General features: G+C 30.8%; 1 protein-coding gene across 3 annotated transcripts in view; it reads right to left on the bottom strand.

The window, feature by feature from the left end:
- The window catches only part of LOC135125234 (centaurin-gamma-1A), a 155,362-nt gene that overhangs the window by 12,983 nt on the left and 118,320 nt on the right, over positions 1-24,059 (bottom strand). For 2 of the 3 annotated variants that reach the window (XM_064050667.1, XM_064050666.1), the window contains exon 2: positions 9,322-9,554. In XM_064050667.1, the coding sequence (XP_063906737.1) occupies positions 9,322-9,554 (233 nt within the window). Of the gene's footprint in view, positions 1-2,048; positions 2,069-9,321; positions 9,555-24,059 lie in introns of those variants that run through there. The other variant, XM_064050668.1, reaches the window with a different exon arrangement.

Below are 24,059 nucleotides of genomic sequence, written 5' to 3'. Positions count from 1 at the left end.
AGGTTTCAAAGATTTTAAAGATATAATCTAGAGATTCACAGTTTCCAGAAATTATAGAGATTGCCAAATGGTCGAAATTCTGAAAAAGATTCTAGAGATTCTAGAAATTCTGAATATTCTAATAATCTAAACATTCTAGGAATTTTAGGGAATCAAAGGATTTAAGGACTCAACTTTCAAATGGCTATGTTAAGAGCGTTGGGGATTTTTTTTTTCAGAAATTTTAGAAAAATCAAAAATTTCCAGAATTCCACAAATTTTTGGAATCTCGAGATCTCCTGAAATTTTAAAATCTTCCAAGTATTTCTGAAATTGGTTCTAAATATTTCAATGATTCCAGAGGTTATAAAGATTTCAAAGATTCCATAGAATCTAAAGTTTCAGAATTTCCAGAAATTCTAAAGAGATTCCCAAATGAAGAAAAAATAAATTTTTAAGAATTTTCGGGATTCTTAAAAAAGAATTTAAATATTCTAAAGTTTCTAAATACTCCAAACCTTCTTACAGTGCGTTGTTTAAAAATTCAATTACTTTGTACTTTCAAAACATCCAAGGATTCCAGAGATCTTAAATATTCAAACATTTTCAGAATGGATTTCGGAAATTGGTTGCAAAAATTTCAAAGATTCCACAGGTTTCAAAGATTTTAAAGATTCCATAGAATCTAGAGATTCACAGTTTCCAGAAATTATAGAGATTGCCAAATGGTCGAAATTCTGAAAAAGATTCTAGAGATTCTAGAAATTCTGAATATTCTAATAATCTAAACATTCTAGGAATTTTAGGGAATCAAAGGATTTAAGGACTCAACTTTCAAATGGGTATGTTTAAGAGCGTTGGGGATTTTTTTTTTCAGAAATTTTAGAAAAATCAAAAATTTCCAGAATTCCACAAATTTTTGGAATCTCGAGATCTCCTGAAATTTTAAAAACTTCCAAGGATTCCTGAAATTGGTTGTAAAGAATTCAAATATTCTACAGGTTCTAGAGATTCAGATTTTGCAGAGATTCCAGTGATTTTAGAGATTGTACGAGTTTTGGAGTCTCTAGCTATTTCATCTAGAGATTAAAAAATGGTAGAAATTCTGAGAAAAGATTCTGATCCCAAATATTTTAAAAACTCTTGAGGATTCAGAAATTTCAAAGGTTCTGAAAATTTTGGAGATTGTAAAGGTTCTAAAACATTCAGGAATTCCAGATATTTTACAAATTTTTGTGATTTCGGAATTTTCTAAAATTTCAGAGAATGCAAAAAATCCAAGAAAAGTTCGCACTTTTCACCAACGACGTCCACACTGCGCGAATTGTCCATTAAGATAGCAACAGCGACGTGCCTGGTATTAAGTAAACACCTAATGAACCAATAATCTCTTTCCGAGTTCATTAATAACCCCACAGTACCCAATATAATCCTGGATTTGCTCTGACCTGATTTGGCATTTGGGTCGATATTGCACGAACAACATTAATAATAGCCGTTGCACCATGAAAACCCAATTTATGTCTCATTGTTCGTTTCATTACAAAATATTACAGCTTGATTAAAGTTCTTTAATTAGCACCAGTAAATAATGAGCAAAATAAAGACCCACGTCTGTGTAACAAAATTTAATAACAACTGAATTTCGTAAACGACTCATTAGTACAGAATTACCCGGTCTGCGCTTTTTAATGCTTAGTACAAAGAAAAAAAACGACGTTTTGGCTTTAGTTCCCACAATCGCATCGTTGTTTACCCAAACTCGGGTCATCGACTGGGAAAAGATCACCGAAAACACCCTCTATCACTAATGGGGTGAGGGATGCAGTTGCGGAAACTTCGGCAAGAATGTCCGCTGCATGCGAGATCAGTGAACTTCGCTGCAAAGCCCGGAATATGCAAGGGTCATACAATCGGATGACCCGCACTAATATGCGGCAGTTCATCAAAAAATCGACTACTAAAAAATTGGCTGGAGCTTTAAAATAGCGACAATAAGCGAGCAAAAATACACAGCGACGGGGTTCAAAGGCAAAGCTCAAAGCTCAAAAATGAAAAAGCGAACTTACTCACGCTCCACCTCCGACGCCAGCGTTCAACCCGTCCATCAGGTGGCGAAACCCCTACTGAAGCACTACTCCCGACGAGAGCAGGGGTTGCGAGCGCCGCGGCGCCTCTCTCCGTCTCGCTCTAGCCGCATTCGCGTCTCTCTCGTGAATTTTGTATTTTACAATCGATATATCCCGTTTCGCGCTCCATGCATCCCGATGCACCCCCGAATTATTCGCGTAATTCGAAATCCGATTATGCACTGTGATGTTCATGCTAGATAGTAGAGATTATAATCAACAAAATCAAAGCGGATTCATGAACCACGAATATGGGGACATGTTGCCGGGCTAAGAAACCTCCGCATGAATTATAAATGTGATAAGGGCGAGTTTGATAATGAAATCGTGTGACCCTCATTGCAAGCAATGGTTGGAGATTGCGTGACGCTGGGAATAGTTGAGGTAAAATGAACAGGCTTGATAGCGGCGAAGAAGGCGCCGGTTAGACTGACGATGGTAATGATGGTGATAAGGTGAAAGCTTCAAGAACTACAAGAGTATAGAGTTGGAGCGAATTTTTGGTTTAATTCTGACCATGAAGGCAAATACTTCTGTAATTGGTTTTAGAGAGATTACTAATTAAAATACCTTACGAGAACGAGAGAACACGCGAACTCTAAATAGGCCACCGAAGTGCAACTGCAGCTCATAAAGCTTCGCTGGCTATTGAGCGATCGAGGCGGTGTGCAGCTCGACAGGGTAAACCCGGAGAAATCATAGACGAGTTTTTCTTCCGGGGTCGGTCCCTTTTTTCTAATTTATTATGAGGCTGGCAAGGGATTATTTCGTGCAGAACTACGACTACTGAAAAAAGCGAGCGAAGCGAGCTCAGTTTAGATATTTTTGCAAATGAATTAAAAACAAAGAAACTCGGACAGAAATCGATTGAATTGTTGTTGCCTTATCAACGAACACGCACGCAGGCATACACACATCAACTTCTTTAACTTTTCCACTTACGAGCTGTCACAACTCCATGCATATTCATCACAATTTTTCCTCAACAAATCCACAATAAAACTATAGGGTGACCGGAATCGCGTGACAACTAAAATTGATTGTTCTTTTATTTCTACGTAAATACCACGGGTACTCAGAAATTCTTGGATTCTAGTGGTTGTTTTGTGTTTCGGAGTCTTCGTGGAAATTAGAGAGTTTGGGGGCGATCACGGGAATTTTCAGGGTTTTAACAATAGCTGTAAATGTTCTTCTATGTTCGCGAACAAAAAAATATTGGTCTGGTGCGGAATGCAGCAGATAGTTCTAAAAGCACAGAGCGATGACCTGGGGTGGGATTTTGTTTCTACCGATACGATACGAAGCGATAAATGACAAGGACGAAAATATACATTACAGATGCGAAAGAAAAAGAAGACCACATTTTATCGTTATAGAAACGAAATCCCACCCTTGATGGTTATCAGGTCGGGTTCGGTCAGCCCAAGTCAGTTCATGTCAGGTCAGATTTCTTTAATGATAATTTTTACACAGAAGTAATTAATAAGTTTAAACATAACAACTAAAACAAAAATTCGGGCAGACGATAGACAAAGAGACGGAAACGGGAGACATATTTCTTCATACTCTAGGGCTCACTTCATTCGTAAATGTTCTAATGAAACCGTATTATTAAAAAAAAACATGTTAAGAAAAATGTTTGCGAAAATTTGTCAAAGTTTGGGAGACTCTAGTAATTTAAGAATGCGTTTTTGTTTAAGTCTAGAGATTTATTCTTACAATAGACAACAAAGCTGAAAAAGTGTTTAATGAAAAAAAGAACTTTAAAATGCGAGTGCAGCGAGCACGTTCAGGTGTAATTTAAAAAAATATTCATTGTTGTCCCTGAGAAGCTAAATTATAAAAAAAATGTTGTTTTTGAAAATGTGCTTGTGTAGATTGTGACCAATGATCACTAATGTCTCTGGGACTAAAATATCTTAAACGTGCTCGCTGTGCTCGCATTTTAGAGGTTTTAGAGTAATTTACCTTCACGGGAAGGTCCCGAGAACTACTATAATAAGGTGAAAAAATAAGATTAATAAAATGCGAGCGCAGCGAGCACGTTCAGGTGTAGCTTAAAAAATCATTCATTGGTGTCCCTGAGAACCTAAATAATAAAAAAATATTGTGTTTTAAAGATGTGATTTTGAAGATTGTGAGTATCTCTGGGACTGAAATATCCTAAACGTGCTCGCTGCGCTCGCCTTTTGGAAGTTGATTTTTTCAAAGTAATTAACTTTCACCTTATTATAAGCTGAAGACAATTATTTTGAAATGTGTAGCTCAAAAAATTATTCATGCGTGTCTCTGAGAAGCTTAATTATAAAAAAAAAGTTTTTCAAAAATGTCATTTTGAAGATTGTTTCTGAACACTTTGGGACCAAAATATTCTGAACTCGCTGCGTTCGCATGTTAGAGGTTGATTTTTCCAGGGTAATTTACCTTCACAGGGAGATCCCGAGAATTATTATAAGCTGAAAAAATAAGTGTAAAACGAGAGCGCAGCGAGCACATTTCGATTTAATTAAAAACTTTTCATTGGTGTCCATGAGAATCTAAATTATTCATAAAAAAATGTATTTATCGTCTACAATAAAGTCATTCTTAGAAAAATCGAAAAATCTAAGACTTAAAAATTGAAAAATTAAAATATCGAAAATTTGAAGACGCGAAAAATAGAAAAATCGAAAAATTAAAAAAGTATCGATAAATTGAAAAATTCCAAAACTGAAACATCGAAAAAATGAGAAATTGAAAACTCGAAGCCGAAAAATTAAGTATTAAGTATTTAAGAAATCCAAAAATTGAAAAATCAGAAAATTGAAGGATCGAAAGACCAAAAAATGAGAAATTCGAAAAGCCAAAAATTCGAAAAACCGAGAAATCGAAACATTAAAAGATTGAAAAATAGAAAAATTGGATCAACCCAAAATCGAAAAATTTGAAAAATCGAAACAGAAATTTCAATAAATCGAGACATCGAAAAATTGAAAAACTGAAAAATCGGACAATAAGAAATTTTAAAAGCCGAAAAATTCAAAAACAACAAGTCGACATATCGAAAAATTGGATAATACTAAAATTTAAAAATCGAAATAGTAAAACATTGGGAAATCGAAACATCGAAAAATGAAAAATCGAAGAAAAATTGAAAAATGAGTCAGTTTTGGGATTTTTTCAATTTACAAAAATCCCAAAACTGACTCATTTTTCAATTTTTCTTCGATTTTTCATTTTTCGATGTTTCGATTTCCCAATGTTTTACTATTTCGATACATCGGAAAAAATCTAATATTTAAAAAATTCAAAAATTGAAAAATCTGAAGAACTGACAAATTGAAATGACAAAAATTAGGGAAATCGAAAAATTGAAAAAAGGCGAAAAGCCGAAAATTCGAGAAACCGAGAAATCAAAATTTTAAAACACCGAAAAATCGAAACAATCCAAAATCAAAAAGTTTGAAAAATCGAAGCAGAAATCTCAATTAATCGAGATATCGAAAAATTGAAAAATTGAAAAACTGAAAAATCGAAAAATTAGAAATTTTTTAAATCGAAAAATTCAAAAACCGACAAATCGAAAAATGGAGAAATGAAAACATCAAAAAACTGAAAAATCGAAAAATCGAAGACTTAAACATCGAAAAATTAAAAAATCGAAGCAAAATTGAAGTATAGTTAAATTGAAAAATCTGAAATATCGAAAAAATGAGAAATTGAAAACTTGAAGCCGAAAAATAAAGTATTAAGTATTTAAGAAATCCAAAAATTGAAAAATCAGAAAATTGAAGAATCGAAAGACCAAAAAATGAGAAATTCGAAAAGCCGAAAATTCGAAAAACCGAGAAATCGAAATATTAAAAGATTGAAAAATGCAAAAATTGGATCAATCCAAAATCGAAAAATTTGAAAAATTGAAACAGAATTCTCAATAAATCGAGACATCGAAAAATTGAAAAACTGAAAAATCGGACAATAAGAAATTTTAAAAACCGAAACATTCAAAAACAACAAGTCGAAAAATCGAAAAATTGGATAATACTAAAATTTAAAATCGAAATAGTAAAACATTGGGAAATCGAAACATCGAAAAATGAAAAATCGACGAAAAATTGAAAAATGAGTCAGTTTTGGGATTTTTTCAATTTACAAAAATCCCAAAACTGACTCATTTTTCAATTTTTCTTCGATTTTTCATTTTTCGATGTTTCGATTTCCCAATGTTTTACTATTTCGATACATCGGAAAAAATCTAATATTTAAAAAATTCAAAAATTGAAAAATCTGAAGAATTGAAAAATTGAAATGACAAAAATTAGGGAAATCGAAAAATTGAAAAAAGGCGAAAAGCCGAAAATTCGAGAAACCGAGAAATCAAAATTTTAAAACACCGAAAAATCGAAACAATCCAAAATCAAAAAGTTTGAAAAATCGAAGCAGAAATCTCAATTAATCGAGATATCGAAAAATTGAAAAATTGAAAAACTAAAAAATCGAAAAATTAGAAATTTTTTAAATCGAAAAATTCAAAAACCGACAAATCGAAAAATGGAGAAATGAAAACATCAAAAAATTGAAAAATCGAAAAATCGAAGACTTAAACATCGAAAAATTAAAAAATCGAAGCAAAATTGAAGTACAGTTAAATTGAAAAATCTGAAATATCGAAAAAATGAGAAATTGAAAACTTGAAGCCGAAAAATAAAGTATTAAGTACTTAAGAAATCCAAAAATTGAAAAATCAGAAATTTGAAGAATCGAAAGACCAAAAAATGAGAAATTCGAAAAGCCGAAAATTCGAAAAACCGAGAAATCGAAATATTAAAAGATTGAAAAATGCAAAAATTGGATCAATCCAAAATCGAAAAATTTGAAAAATTGAAACAGAAATCTCAATAAATCGAGACATCGAAAAATTGAAAAACTGAAAAATCGGACAATAAGAAATTTTAAAAACCGAAAAATTCAAAAACAACAAGTCGAAAAATCGAAAAATTGGATAATACTAAAATTTAAAAATCGAAATAGTAAAACATTGGGAAATCGAAACATCGAAAAATGAAAAATCGAAGAAAAATTGAAAAATGAGTCAGTTTTGGGATTTTTTAATTTACAAAAATCCCTAATACATCGGAAAAAATCGAATGTTTAAAAAATTCAAAAATTGAAAAATCTGAAGAACTGAAAAATTGAAATGATGAAAATTAGGGAAATCGAAAAATTGAAAAAAGGCGAAAAGCCGAAAATTTGAGAAACCGAGAAATCAAAATTTTAAAAGATCGAAAATCGAAACAATCCAAAATCGAAAAGTTTGAAAAATCGAAACAGAAATCTCAATTAATCGAGGTATCGAAAAATTGAAAAATTGAAAAACTAAAAAATCGAAAAATGGAGAAATGAAAACATCAAAAAACTGAAACATCGAAGACTTAAAAATTGAAAAATTAAAACATCCAAAATTTGAAGACGCGATAAATCGAAACATCGAAAAATTAAAAAATTGAAGCAAAATTAAAGTATCGTTAAATTGAAAAATCTGAAATATCGAAAAAATTAGAAATTGAAAACTCGAAGCCGAAAAATTAAGTATTAAGTATTTAAGCACGTTCAGGATGTGCTCGCTGCGCTCGCATTTTAGAGGTTGATTTTTCCAGGGTAATCGCAAGAGTTATTATAAGCTGAAAAAATAAGTTTAAAATGAGAGCGCAGCGACCACGTTCCGACGTAATGAAAATTTTTCATTGGTGTCCACGAGAAGCTAAATTATTCATAAAAAAATGTATTTATCGTCTACAATAAAGTCAATCTTAAAAAAAATTGTGACTACTAAATTTGGTGGGGTCCTGAACGCGCTGGCTGTGCTCGCATTCTAATGGTATTTTTTTGAATCTAGAGATCTATTATTACAATTGAACCAAAACAATTTTGCTAAGACTCTTTCTTGAATAGTTCTGAGACCAAATTAAAAAAAAAAGAACGTTTAGAATGCGAGCGCAGCGAGCTCGTTCAGGTGTCACTTAAAAAAATTGTCGTTGGTATCCCTGAGAAGCTAAATTAATAACAACAATCAAAGAACTGAGAAATAGAAAAATAGGAAAATTGAAAGACCAAAAAATTGGAAAATCGAAAAGCCGAAAATTCGAAAAACCGAGAAGTCGAAAATAAAAATTGAAAAATCGAAAAATCCAAGACTTAAAAATTGAAAAATTAAAATATCGAAAATTTGAAGTATCGATAAATTGAAAAATTCCAAAACTGAAATATCGAAAAAATGAGAAATTGAAAACTCGAAGCCGAAAAATTGAGTATCAAGTATTTAAGAAATCCAAAAATTGAAAAATCAGAAAATTGAAGAATCGAAAGACCAAAAAATGAGAAATTCGAAATGCCGAAAATTCGAAAAACCGAGAAATCGAAAATAAAATTTGAAAAACTGAAACATCGAGAAATCGAAACATTAAAAGATTGAAAAATGCAAAAATTGGATCAACCCAAAATCGAAAAATTTGAAAAATCGAAACAGAAATCTCAATAAATCGAGACATCGAAAAATTGAAAAACTGAAAAATCGGACAATAAGAAATTTTAAAAACCGAAAAATTCAAAAACAACAAGTCGAAAAATTGAAAAATTGGAAAATACTAAAATTTAAAAATCCAAAAATAAAAAATCGAAGATAAATTGAAAAATGAGTCAGTTTTGGAATTTTTTCAATTTACAAAAATCCCAAAACTGATACATCGGAAAAAATGTAATATTTAAAAAATTCAAAAATTGAAAAATCTGAAGAATTGAAAAATTGAAATGGCGAAAATTAGGGAAATCGAAAAATTGAAAAAAGGCGAAAAGCCGAAAATTCGAGAAACCCAGAAATCAAAATTTTAAAATCGAAACAGAGATTTCAACCTGAGCTGACCTAACCTGACTAGATCTGACCTGACCAGACCTGACCTGACTAGACCTGTTCTGACCAGACCTGACCTGACCAGACCTTACCAGACCAGACCAAACGTGACCTGATCTGACTAGACGTAGGCGTAGCGCGCAGTTCATAATTATACGAAATCAAGTAGCCAATGGCGTCCATAACCCTATTTTCAACAAATCTAACCAGCTTGCGCCGCCAACAATTAAAAAATTCGTGACCCGTAAAACGTCCGAGACGCAGGCGAGCGCAATCAATTTCGAAACAGTTACGTTTACTCCACAAAGTACACTAATCTCTCCTCACCTGTAACTCCGGCGGTCCGCCTTCATCTCTAATCAATAACAGGTAACTTTGATTGTCGACGAGGATTTCCTTCTTGAAGCGACCTCCTTCCGGCGACTCTTCCTGCATGTAAGATCCGGTCAAGTAGCGGTGAACCAAGGCAGATTTTCCGGACGACAACGAGCCGACGATGCCGAGCCGCAGGTCGGGGACCGTTCTCGACAGCGTCCATTCCTGGCTATTAACGAAGGAGTCTGCAACAAGGATCGCCGGTTACGAATGTCGAATTTCCGAGATTGCATGTAATTATTTTTACACGGATTGGTTGTTGCGTGAAATTATGTAGATGAGAAGCGAGGCGGAAAATTATAGATTGTCGAGGCTAGTTTTAAGACGAGCTGAAATATGTCACCTTATCGCTTTTTCGGATCGTAAAAGCCCCGGAATGTCTGTAGCTTTTGGAGACGTCGGCGGTTACGTGACGGGATGTTCGGAGAGGTATGGCGTGAATTAGAAGTGACGTTAGGGAATAAATCGTTGGGGGAAGGAGGCAGCTTGTGTTGAAAAATTCTTTGCTTAGTTTTGAGGTCGCAAAAATGCGAACGAAGCGATGTCGCAATCGGAATAGTGACACAAACAAACACGGTTTTGACGGTCGGTTTATTCAATCTCGGCGATAAACTCATTATAAGAAATAATTACCCGTCTTGACAGGTATGTAACGTTGAACGTTTCCTTTTTTCGCTCCATTTGAATTGCAAATTAGAGTCACAGTAATGTGATAACTTTAACTGTTCTTTCGTGTACTTGATACACAGAAATGCAAACTTCCTTGTTGTCGATTTTGTACTACCGTACAAAATCGACACAGATCAATCAAAAGCAGGACTTATGAATGCATTAAGAACTAATTATTTCCCATTAACGTCTACATACCTCCAACCAATCACCAGTCCTAAACATTTCCCATTCAACCAAATACCACCCCTAAATTATACCCAGGAACAAAGGAACGGCCCTTTACAAAATGGAAAGGTTCGCTCTTAGTGCGTCCTTCCATACCACAGGTAGCCCGTCCATAAATTAATTCCTAAACAGACACAGTTTATTTTCAATTAATTTATTCCGTGGGATTCGGAACAACAGATAAATAATCAACTTGTAAAGTTTAATGAATTATTTATTAGTCCGGGCCGCACTAAAATGCGGGCTAATTAAATCCAACATCCCTTTTTTTTTTTTTAGTTTAATTTAAATATCTCAAGGGTCCGCCTGTCTCTTCTCCTCTTTCCGTTATCTACAAATGATCTTCGACACATACATTAATTAAATCACCCAATAACTTTTTCCATCGACCCATATGGGTGCACGCACGTTTCCCGGGATGACGGGACAGGTGCGTGACTAGGATGAACCCAGCTGTTTTCCGGGCCCGGAAACCGCGCGCGTGCTACTCGCGTTTCCGGAGGTGGTTTTCTTTGTCCTTTTACGGGGTTAATTGTACAACAATCGCTCACTTGTTGGAGCTTCTTCCGTTTGTGAATATTTTTTGTTATGGAAGGAAAACGGCCGTGACTGCGATTGCGATCTGGATTTTTGGCTCGAGGATTTTAATTACGACTGACCTCAACGAGCTGAAGAAATGAGTCGTGAACGGTTGAATAACTGGAGAAAAACGAAGTTATTAGCTCGGGGAACAAAACAAAGTATGTGTGTGGGGTTCAGCGTTCGCGACCTTTGCGACGGAAGTCACATACTTGATTTAATGAATGGTTCTCTTGTGTTATTTTGGCGGCAGTTTAGTTGAAAGGAGGTTGTGTTTGCAACTATGTTCCCATGTAAAGTGACTACGGGTGGAGGAAAAATTGGTCGAAAGAATTTTTTTCGACACTGAAGTGTAACCCAACAAATCCAGCAAAATCAGTGGTGTAAATACCAAGACAATTGAAATATATTTAAAGCAGATAATCAAAGCGAAAAAATGCTTTTTGGAAAATCGAAATATCGATAAATTGAGAAATCCAAAAATTTTAAAAATTGCAAAATCGAAAAACTGAAATATCGAACAAAATATCTCAGTTCGTCGATTTTTCTGTTTTTCAGACTAAAAATTAAAAAAATCAAAAATCGAGAAGCCGAAAAATCGAAGAACTGACAAATCGAAAAATTGAAAAATCGAAAGACCAAAAAATTGAAACAGCCCAAAATCGACAGATCGATAGAAACTGGAAAATTTAAAATTAAAAAAATCGCTAATTCGAAAATTTGAAAAATCGATAAATTGAACAATCGAAAGATCGAAACAGAAATCGGGATATGGAAAAATTGAAACACTAAAAAGTGAAAAATCGAAAAACTGCAAAATTGAGAAATCGAAAAATCCAAGCCGAAAAATTGAAATGACGAAAATTCGGGAAATCGAAAAACTGAAAAATCGAAAGATCGGAAAATTGGAACATCGAAAAGGCGAAAAGTCGAAAATTAGCAAACCGAGAAATCAAAACTTTTAAAAATCTAATAAGTACATATTTAAGAAATTCAAAAATCGAAAAATCAGCAAATTGAAGAATCGAAAGACCAAAAAATTAGAAAATCGAAAAGCCGACAATTCGAAAAACCGAGAAATTAAAATAAAACTTGAAATCTGAAACATCGAGAAATAAAAAATAAGAAATTTTAAAAATCGAAAAATTCAAAAACCGACAAGTCGAAAAATCGAAAAATCGGGCAACTATTGAAACATCAAAAATTCGGAAAATTGAATAATCACAAAATTTAAAAATCAAAAATGTAAAAAATCAAGTAATCGAAACAACGAAAAATTAAAAAATCAGAAAAAAAGTATCGATAAATTGAAAAATCCCAAGACTGAAATATCGAAAAATTGAGAAATCGAAACACTAAAAATTTTAAAAACTGAAAAATGGAAAAATCAAAGACTTTAAAAATTGAAAAATTAAAATATCGAAAATTTGAAGTCGCGAGGAATTGAAAAATGGAGAAATTGAAATATCAAAAATTCGGAAAATTGAATAATCCTAAAATTTAAAAATCGAAAATGTAGAAAATCAAGAAATCGAAATATCAAAAAATTCAAAACTCGAAACCCAAGCCCATATTTAAGAAATCCAAAAACTGAAAAATCAGAAAATTGAAGAATCGAAAGACCAAAAAATTAGAAAATCGAAAAGTCGAAAATTCGAAAAATGGAGAAATGGAAATGTCAAAAAACTGAAAAATCGGGCAATTGAAACATCAAAAATTCGGAAAATTGAATAATCCCAAAATTTAAAAATCGAAAATGTAAAAAATCAATCGAAATATCGAAAAATTAAAAAAATAAAAAAAAAAAGTATCGATGGATTGAAAAATCCCAAGACTGAAATATCGAAAAATTGAGAAATCGAAACAGTGAAACAGCTAAATTAAAAAAAATCGAAAATTCAAAAATTTTAAAAACTGAAAAATGGAAAAATCTAAGATTTTAAAAATTGAAAAATTAAAAAATCGAAAATTTGAAGTCGCGAGGAATTGAAAAATGGAAAAATTGAAACATCAAAAATTGGGAAAATTGAATAATCCCAAAATTTAAAAATCGAAAATGTAGAAAATCAAGAAATCGAAATATCAAAAAATTGAAAACTCGAAGCCAAAAGATCTAATAAGTACATATTTAAGAAATCCAAAAATTGAAAAATCGGAAAATTGAAGAATCGAAAGACCAAAAAATTAGAAAATCGAAAAGCCGAAAATTCGAAAAACCGAGAAATTGAAAATAAAATTTGAAAAACTGAAACATCGAGAAATAAAAAATGAGAAATTTTAAAAATCGAAAAATTCAAAAACCGAAAAGTCGAAAAATCGAAAAATGGAGAAATGGAAACATCAAAAAACTGAAAAATCGGGCAATTGAAACATCAAAATTTCGGAAAATTGAATAATCACAAAATTTAAAAATCGAAAATGTTAAAAATCAAGTATGTAATCGACACATCGAAAAATTAAAAAATCAAAAAAAAAGTATCGATAAATTGAAAAATCCCAAGACTGAAATACCGAAAAATCGAGAAATCGAAACAGTGAAACAGCCAAATAAAAAAAAATCGAAAATTCAAAAATTTTAAAAACTGAAAAATGGAAAAATCTAAGACTTTAAAATTGAAAAATTAAAATATTGAAAATTTAAAGTCGCCAGGAATTGAAAAATGGAGAAATTGAAACATCAAAAATTCGGAAAATTGAATAATCACAAAATTTAAAAATCGAAGATGTAAAAAGTCAAGTAATCGAAACATCGAAAAATTAAAAAATAAAAAAAAAAGTATCAATAAATTGAAAAATCCCAAGACTGAAATATCAAAAAATTGAGAAATCGAAACAGTGGAATAGTCAAATTAAAAAAAAAATCGAAAATTCAAAAATTTTAAAAACTGAAAAATGGAAAAATCAAAGACTTTAAAAATTGACAAATTAAAATATCGAAAATTTGAAGTCGCCAGGAATTGAAAAATGGAGAAATTGAAACATTAAAAATTCGGAAAATTGAATAATCCTAAAATTTAAAAATCGAAAATGTAGAAAATAAAGAAATCGAAATATCAAAAAATTGAAAACTCGAAGCCAAAAATTGAAAAATCAGAAAATTGAAGAATCGAAAGACCAACAAATTAGAAAGTCTAAAAGCCGAAAATTCGAAAAACCGAGAAATTGAAAATAAAATTTAAAAAACTGAAATATCGGGAAATAAAAAATAAGAAATTTTAAAAATCGAAAAATAAAAAATCCGACAAGTCGAAAAATGGAGAAATGGTAACATCAAAAAATTGAATAATCACAGAATTTAAAAATCGAAGATGTAAAAAGTCAAGTAATCGAAACATCGAAAAATTAAAAAATCAAAAAAAAAAGTATCGATAAATTGAAAAACCCCAAGACTGAAATATCGAAAAATTGGGAAATCGAAACAGTGAAACAGCCAAATTAAAAAAAATCGAAAATTCAATGATTTTAAAAACTGAAAAATGGAAAAATCAGGAATTTTAAAACTAGAATAATTCAAAAATCGAAAAATACAAATATGTAGGTATCGCAAAACTGAAAAATTGAATAATCTTAAAATTTAAACTGGAAAAAGTAATAAATCTAGAAATCGAAACATCGAAAAATTGAAAAAATGAGAAATCAAAAAGTGAAAAAATCGAAGTCGAAAAATTTAACATTTAAAAAATCCAAAAATTTATTAATTGAATGAAAAACTGAAAAATCGAAACATTGAAAAATCAAAGTCATATTGTAGAAAAATCGAGACCGAAAAAGATCAATTATGTAATCCTAAAATTGAAAACCTAGAATGTCAAAAATTGAGAAACCGCAAAAATCAAAAAATCGTAAAACTGAAACACCGGAAAATGAAGTAATAAAACAATTGAAAAATCTAAGAAAAATTGGAGAATCGATAAATAAAAAAATTGAGAAATCAGAAAGGCGAAAAACCTTACCTTTAAAAAACCAAAAACCGAAAAATCGAATCATTTGAAACATTAAAAAGTGAATGGAAAAATAAAAAAATCGAAAAGTCAACGTCGAAAAATCAAAAAATCAACTGAGAAATTGAGAACTGGAAAATCGAAAACTTGGATACGTCAATAATTGAAAATTTGAAAAGTCGTAAGACTCAAACATCGGAAAACTGAGAAATTGAGAAATAAAAATTTCAAGAAATCGAAAATTCCAGAAATAAAAAAAAACGAAAAACTGCAAAAAAATCCCAACATTGGACTATCGACAAATTGAAAATCAAGAAATTGAAAAATTGGGGAATTGAAGAACCAAAAAATTGAACAATCGCAAAATCGAAACATAGAAATCTCGATAAATAGAGAAATAGAGAAAACGAAACTTAAAAAAACAAAGAAAAATTGAAGAATCGATAAACTGACAAACCCAAAAACTAAAACATCTAAAAATTGAAAAATCGAAAAGTCGATAAATCGCAAAATTGAAAAAGAGACGGATATAAACGGGGACCTATTTTTCCACTCTAGGAGTCACGAAACGTCCAGAAAACATGGAAGTAGCCAGTCGCCCGATTTTAGCTTAAACTTGCGAATTAAAAATTGATTAAATTTCATCGTAAACAGTGTATTTGTACACAGTCTGATTAGTTTATTGAAAATTCGTTGTTTTCAAAATAAATTTTCTTCTTTTTATGCCTCTTTTCAAAGCCCTCAACTTTCTCGTTATTTATTATTAGATACAACACATGTAGGCTTATACAACGACCAAATAAATAAATATCGCTGAACGCTAATAATAAAACTTAATCGCCTATTTTACTGTCGTATCGTTATCCATGTCATTGTCTCGTTAAAGTTTTATGATTATTGATAGCAAACCGATATAAGTTCAATGTAAATGCTCCAATATCTCTAATTGCTTCAACCCAACAAGGTCTCCTATTATCAACATACATATAATTAAATTACACGAAATTAATTTCCTGGTTAACGAGCTAATTAATCGCAGACTTTTTACCTTCTCCATCGAGCATGAACAATTCTTCCCATTTTCCGCTGTTACCTCGTCAACGACGTTGAAAAAAAAATACGGGCAATTTCGCTTCATGTAACTGAAATACGACACCGTTTCTTGCTTCGGCAATATTTAATTTCCTGTTGGTAATATCATTCCGCGACCGGAAGCAGCGACAAGGTGTATTAATGGTACACCTATGGTCAATTCTCTCCGGAAAGGAATGCCATTAAGTTATTGCAGTTGCGGCCGAACGGAAATCCGAGCAAAAAAGCTCGGGTCGGGTTGGGAATTCTTGGGAAATATCGTTGCAGGAAGGTTTGGGTTTGGGGAATTTCGCACGCGGGATTTTAATCAGAGTTTTATCAACTTTTTGCTATTATTGGTTCAAGTAGAAAATCACCAATTGTCCCTAACATTTTTTACGAGCGAAACGAGCTTTTAAATCAATAACAGAAGGCTGTAAGAGTCGTGGAAGTTCATTCAGCGAACGAAGCAAGCTATTACATATTTCTATGAAAAAAGTACAGCGAGATTGCACATTCTTCCAGCGAGCGAAAACGAGCCGCATTATGCTATTGCTGACCATGTTAAAAGTTCGAAAAGTCTAAAATTCGATGAACCAAATATGCACTTTAAAGATCGAAAATAGAAAAACTGAAAATTGAAAAATCGAATATATTCTAAAAATCGAAAAAAAAAGGAAAATCCAAAAACTGAAGGAACGAAAAACTGAAAAACCGAAAATTTGAAAACTAAAGAAATCAACAAATCGAAAAGCAAAAAACTGGAAAACTGAAAAAACTGAATCGAAAATTTGAAAATCGAAAACTCGGAGATAAAAAATTGAAAATTCGAGAAATCAAAAAACCAAAAATTTGAGAAATCGAGCAATTAATCAGCAAAAAAATTGGGAAGTCTAAAAACTGTCGAATGTAAAAACTAAAAAAAATATGAACAATTGAAAATCGAAAATTCCAAAATTAGAAACCTCAAAAATCGAAAATTCGATGAATCAAATATTCGAAACTTCAGAAAACCAAGAAATCAAAACATCTCCAAAATAGAAATGTCGAAAAATTGAAATTTGGAGAAATTGAAAATCCAAAATTCGAAGATCGAAACAACCAAAAATTGAAAATTCAAATTTTCGAAAAAAAAAAAACAATGATTCAAATATTAGAAAAAACGATGATTCGAAAATTCGAAAATCGAGGAGTAAAAAAAACGAAAAATTGAAGATTCGATGAATTAAACAATCCAAAAATCAAAATATTAAATATTCCAAAATTGAACAAATCGAAAAACGAAAACTGTAAAACCGAACAAAATCGGACAGTGAAAAAATTGAAAACCCCAAAAAATAAAAAAATTGGAACACCGAAATGAAAAAATCGAAAACTCGGATATCGAAAATTCGAGAAATCAAAAAGCCAAAAATTTGAGAAATCGAACAATCAAACAGCAAAAAAATTGAAAAGTCTAAAAACTGTAGAATGGAAAAAGTAAAAAAATTATGAACAATAGAAAATCGAAAATTCGATTAATTAAATATTCGAAACTTCGGAAAATTGAAAATTCGATAAATCAAACATTAGAAAAATCGAAATCTCAAAAATTCGATGATTAAAATATTCTAAAAAAGGATGATCCGAAAATTCGAAAATCGAGGTGTAAAAAAAAAACGAACAAATGAAAATTCGATGGATTAAACATTCCAAAAATCAAAATATTAAATATTCCAAAATTGGAGAAATCGAAAATCGAAAATTGATCCGACAAATCGAAAGTTCGAGACATCGAAAATAATATGTAAAAATTTTTGAAAAAACTAAGATTCGACCATTCGAAAAATCGAAAAAAAAGAAAAATCCAAAAACTGAAAAATCGAAAATTCGAAAACTTAAGAAATCAATAAATCGAAAAAAAAAAATTGGAAAACCGAAAAACTGAAGGGGCAAGGACTGAAAAAAATTGGACAGTGAAAAAATTGAAAACACCAAAAAATTAACATTTGAAAAGCTGAAATTACAAAAATCAAAAATTCGAAAAATAAAAAAATTGAAACATCGAAATGAAAAAAATCGAAAATTCGAGAAATCAAAAAGCCAAAAAATTGTGAAATCGAACAATCAAACAGCAAAAAAAATTGAGAAGTCTAAAAACTGTAGAATGGAAAAACTAAAAGAAAATGAACAATTGAAAATCGAAAATTCCAAAAATTAGAAACCTCAAAAATCGAAAATTCGATGAATCAAATATTCGAAACTTCGGAAAATCGAGAAATCAAAAAAAATCTCAAAAATCGAAATGTCGAAAAATTGAAATTTGGAGAAATCGAAAATCTAAAATTCGAATATCGAAACAACGAAAAATTGAAAATTCAATGAATGAAACATTCCAAAAATCAAAATATTAAACATTCGAAAATTGGAGAAATCGAAAATCAAAAATTAATCCGACAAATCGACAGTGCGAGACATCGAAAATAATATGTACAAATTTTTGAAAAAACTAAGATTCGACTATTCGAAAAATCGAAAAAAAAAGAAAAATCCAAAAACTGAAGGAACGGAAAAACTGAAAAATCGAAAATTCGAAAACTAAAGAAATCAATAAATCGAAAAACAAAAATTTGGAAAACTGAAAAACTGAAGGGGGAATGACTGAAAAAAATTGGACAGTGAAAAAATTGAAAACACCAAAAAATGATTATTTGAAAAGCTGAAATTACAAAAATCAAAAATTCGAAAAATAAAAAAATTGAAACATCGAAATAAAAAAATCTAAAACTCGGAGATAAAAAATCGAGAATTCGAGAAATCAAAAAGCCAAAAATTTGAGAAATCGAACAATCAAACAGCAAAAAAAATTGGGAAGTCTAAAAACTGTAGAATGGAAAAATTAAAAAAATTATGAAAAATTGAAAATCGAAAATTCCAAAAATCAGAAACCTCAAAAATCGAAATTTCGATGAATCAAATATTGGGAAAACACAGAAATGAAAAAAATCTCCAAAATAGAGATGTCGAAAAATGGAAATTTGGAGAAATCGAAAATTCAAATATCAAAACAACGAAAAATTGAAAATTCGATAAATCAAACATTCGAAAAATCGAAAATTCGAAAATCGAGGAGTAAAAAAACGAAAAAATGAACATTCGATGAATTAAACATTCCAAAAATCAAAATGTTAAATATCCCAAAATTGGAGAAATCGAAAATCGAAAATTAATCCGAGAAATCGGAAGTTCGAGACATCGAAAATAACAAATTTTTGAAAAAACTTTCGACCATTCGAAAAATCGAAAAACTTCAAAAATCGAGAACACAAAAAATCGAAAAATCAAACAGCAAAAAAATTGGGAAGTCTAAAAACTGTAGAATGGAAAAACTAAAAAAAAAAATGAACAATTGAAAATCGAAAATGCCAAAAATCAGAAACCTCAAAAATCGAAAATTCTAAGAATCAAATATTCGAAACTTCGGAAAACCGGGAAATAAAAAAATCTCAAAAATCGAAATGTCGAAAAATGGAGACATCGAAAATCGAAAATTTGAATATTGAAACAACGAAATATTGAAAATTCGATAAATCAAACTTTGGAAAAATGGAAATCTCGAAAATTCGATGAATTAAACATTCCAAAAATGAAAATATTAAGTATTCGAAAATTGGAGAAATCGAAAATCGAAAAATCGTTAATCCGACAAATCTCAAGTTCGGGACATCGAAAATACCTAATATCAACAGATTTTTGAAAAAACCAAGATTCGACCATTTGATAAATCGAGAATACAAAAAAATCGAAAAATGGAAAAGTTAAAAAATCGAAAAGTCGAATAACTAGTCGAAAATTTGAAAATTGGAAACATGGAGAAACCGAAAATCGAAAATTCTATGAATTAAATATTCGAAAAAATGAAGATTCGAAAATTCGATGAATCAAACTTTCGCAAAATCTAAAAACTATAAAACTGAAAAATCTAACTGGACGGAAAAATTTATAAATCGAAAATTCCAAAAATCAAAATTCCCAAAATCGAATATTCAAAATTTCAGAAAACCCAGAAAAAAAATCGAAAATCGAAAATTCTATAAATCAAATATTCGAAAATTCCAAAATCGAAAATTCGAATATCGAAACAACGAAAAATTGAAAAGTCAATAAATCAAATGAGTATTAGAAAAATCCAAATCTCGAAAATTCCATGATTCAAATATTCGAAAAAACAATGATTCAAATATTCGAAAAAACGATAATTCGAAAATTCGAAAATTGAGGAGTAAAAAAACGAAAAAATGAAAATTGGATGAATTAAACATTCCAAAAATCAAAATATTAAATATTCCAAAATTGGGGAAATCGAAAATCGAAAACTAATCCGACAAATCGAAAGTTCGAGATATCGAAAATAATATGAACAAATTTTTGAAAAAATTAACATTCGACCATTCGAAAAATCGAAAAATGGAAAGCCGAAAAGTCGAAAAGTTAAAAAATTGAAAAGGCGGGCGTCGAAAAATCGAATAGTCGAAAATTCGATGAACCAAATATGCACTTTAAAGATCGAAAATTGAAAAATCGAAAAATAGAAAAATCAAAAAATCCAAAAATAACAAGATTGGAAATAAATAAAAAATTGAACATTCTAAAAATCGAAAAGAAAAAAAAAAAGAAAAATCCAAAAACTGAAGGAACGAAAAACTGAAAAACCGAAAATTTGAAAACTAAAAAATCAACAAATCGAAAGCAAAAAATTGGAAAACTGAGGAACTGAAGGGGGAAGAGCTGAAAAGAATCGAAATGAAAAAATCGAAAACTCTGAGATAAAAACCAAAAATTTGAGAAATCGAACAATCAAACAGCAAAAAAACTGTGGAATGGATAAACTAAAAAAAAAAAAAATTAACAATTGAAAATCGAAAATTCCAAAAATCAGAAACCTCAAACGTCGAAAATTCGATGAATCAAATATTCGAAAAATGGAAATTTGGAAAAATCGAAAATTCGAATTTCGAAACAACGAGAAATTTAAAATGCGATAAATCAAACATTAGAAAAATCCAACTCTCAAAAATTCGATGATTAAAATATTCGAAGAAAACGATGATCTGAAAATTCGAAAATCGAGGAGTAAAAAAAACGAAAGATTCCATGAATTATATAAACATTCCAAAAATCAGAATATTAAATATTCGAAAATTGGAGAAATCGAAAATAATATCAACAATTTTTTGAAAAAACTAAAATTCAACTATCTGAAAAATCGAGAATACAAAAAATCGAAAAATGAAAAAATTAAAAAATCGAAAAGTCGAGTAGTCGAAAATTTGAATATTGGAAATATGGAGAAATAGAAAATTGAAAATTCTATGAATGACAAAATGAAGAATTGAAATTTTGAAAAATATAAAATTGAAAACAGGAGAATCGAAAATTCAATGAATCAAACTTTCGCAAATCGGAAACGAAAAACTGGAAAGCCGAAAGACGAAAATTCGAAAAATCGAAAACTAAAAATTTAAAAATCCAACAACTAGATGGAAAAATTCTAAAATCGAAAATTCCAAAAGTCAAAATTCTCAAAATCACATATTCGATAATCAAATATTCGAAAAAATGAAGATTCGATTATTCCAAAATTCGAAAACCGAGGAGTAAAAAAACGAAAAAATGAAAATTCGATGAATCAAACATTCCAAAAATCAAAATTTTAAATATACCGAAATCGGAGAAATCGAAAATCGAAAATTAATCCGACAAAGTTCGAAACATCGAAAATAATATGAACAAATTTTTGAAAAAACTAACATTCGACCATTCGAAAAATCGAAAAATCGAAAAATCTCTAAAATCAAGAATATAAAAAATCGAAAAATGGAAAGTCGAAAATTTGAAAAGCTAAAAAATTGAGAAGGGGGGCATCGAAAAATCGAATAGTCGAAAATTTGAAAATATGGAGAAACCAAAAATCGAAAATTCTATGGAAAAAAAATTGAAAATTCGAATAATTGGTAACCGGAAAATGAAAAATTCGATGTATTAAATATTCCAAAAATCCAAAACATGAAATTTGGAAAATTGGGAAAATCGAAAAACCGAAAATCCGATAAATAAAATGTTAGTGAATTGAATATTGAATAAGTTTACTGAATTTTCCCGAAGACTTCATCACGTAATATTAAAATACCAAAATACACAAATACAAAAATTAAAATACAACAGAATAGAAAAATAGAAATAGAAAAATCGAAAATTGAAAAGGCGAAAAACATCCTTTCTGTTATCTTAAAACATTTGTTTGATTTCAGAGCAATTTCGAAACGGATTCATAAATCACACATACAGGTCATTTTATAAAATTTAAAGCACATTTTAATCAATTTTGATTTTTTTTGAAAGTGTGGGTATCTAAAGTAAAAACTCAACACGAATTCATAAACCACAACTATTGTAAAAATTGTTACAAAATTTAACAACAATCCGGAAGCTGGAGACCTATTTTTCGCACTCTTGGGGTCATGAAAATTTCGGCGGGTGACCAGTTTGTGATTATACGTAGAATAATGATGTTATAGTATTAATCTGGCGTTAACAAAACCTTGAAGATAACCAATCGTTAAGTTATCAGAGCTAATTACTGACAATATATAATTAATATCTGACATAAAATAAAACATACCATGTACGAAAATAGAATTTACCACATTGAATGGAATCATCATTCCCCCTCTCGATGAAACAAATTAATTCGCAACCAACATTTCAGTCACTATGATCTCTGTTAATTTTAATAAAAGTGTAAACTTTTCAAGGCGACGGAAGTTCACGTAAATATTATCAACACTAATGACGATTCATCGTGATAATTAAGTAACAGTTTGGTGTTTTCCCGTGTCGTCATCTGCGATAATTCTCTTTTCGGTTACTAGAACTAGGACAAAATAATTTTTGTTTTCTAAGAAAACCAAAATCCGTGCACTTTATTTATAAGCTTTTTCTTTAAATACGTAGCTGTTTACGAAGTTTGGCAAGTGACAACTTGGCACGAAATCTAAGTTTACTATGTAGACTTTTTCGAAACAAACAATTACTATGGGAGCAAAGTCAATATTTGTTTTAGTAGCGCGTCTTAGAAACGTAGTTTAATTGTTAAGATGGCTTATCTTATCACGCTGATTTGACATTGACAATCAACTTTATCGCGGCGTGAATTCGGTGAAATCCGCGTTTCCGTTTTTCAATGGACGAATAGAAAGCCGGAATGAAAAAGAAAAACACTTTGGCCGCGAAAATCGCTAATTAGATTCTTGTTTGCGGGTATGGAGAAAGCTCCAAGATTCGAATCTTCACAAAAAAATTAATTAACAGAAATAACTTTTCTTCAGTTTCTACACCTTATTAAAGAACCTCTCGAATTTTCGCTGTTTTCAATTAAGTCGCGTCAAATTAGCTGAGTCATACCCCCCCAATAAATAATAGTTAAAAATATTCCTCCAACGTAGTCCAGATGAAATCACCATCCCACCATCTTAACACGTAAATATTTTAATATCGGAAATTTATCCCACCTCGAACAGATTTAGGATAAATGATGGGTTCGATTTCGGGTTAGCTTTCCATTGTGGACCTTATTTGCCAAAGAACAGCTGCGTACATCTTGTGACGTCAGCTGCCGCCACTCCAAAGATCTAGGACACGTGTGTCTTCTGTTATTGTAATTTTTTTTCGGAATCAAGAGAAATCGGCGCATTTTTAGGTCGGAGCTTCGGAAAAAGTAAACAGCGCTTTTATTTTTAGCCCAAGGGTAAACAATAGTGCTGATACGGTTTTATTCATATTTCGCATCTTCGGGACGACGATAACCTTTTATCTGGAGGAAAGCGCGCTCGTGGTGAATGCAAATGAAGTTATCTGGAGGGAGCCCTGTTGAATGTGTATCTTTGGCCAGCCGGTCATAAATATTCAGATGTTTTGATCGGCAGGGGCCGGAGTTTTCCCCGAGAGGGGAAAATGTACGCGGAATTTTCTTCAATTTTAATATTTACCTTTTTTATTTACATTTGCGAAATTGAGAATGTCGTGTGGAGCGCGAGTTTTGTTCGAACTTTGCGTATTTGCATTTTTTGTTTGAGTTTGTATAATTTGTAAATAAATATGTGTGCTTTAGATAATTTCACGGACGATGGGGGGTTACGTCAATTCGGGCGCCATAAATATTGC

This window comes from Zophobas morio, unplaced genomic scaffold (assembly GCF_036711695.1).
Source record: "Zophobas morio isolate AGI-343-1 ecotype UQ-CSIRO unplaced genomic scaffold, CSIRO_AGI_Zmor_V1 ptg000008l, whole genome shotgun sequence".
NCBI lineage: Eukaryota > Metazoa > Arthropoda > Insecta > Coleoptera > Tenebrionidae > Zophobas > Zophobas morio.
Note: the sequence above shows the minus strand (reverse complement) of the source record. Positions and strands in the feature narration are given on the sequence as shown.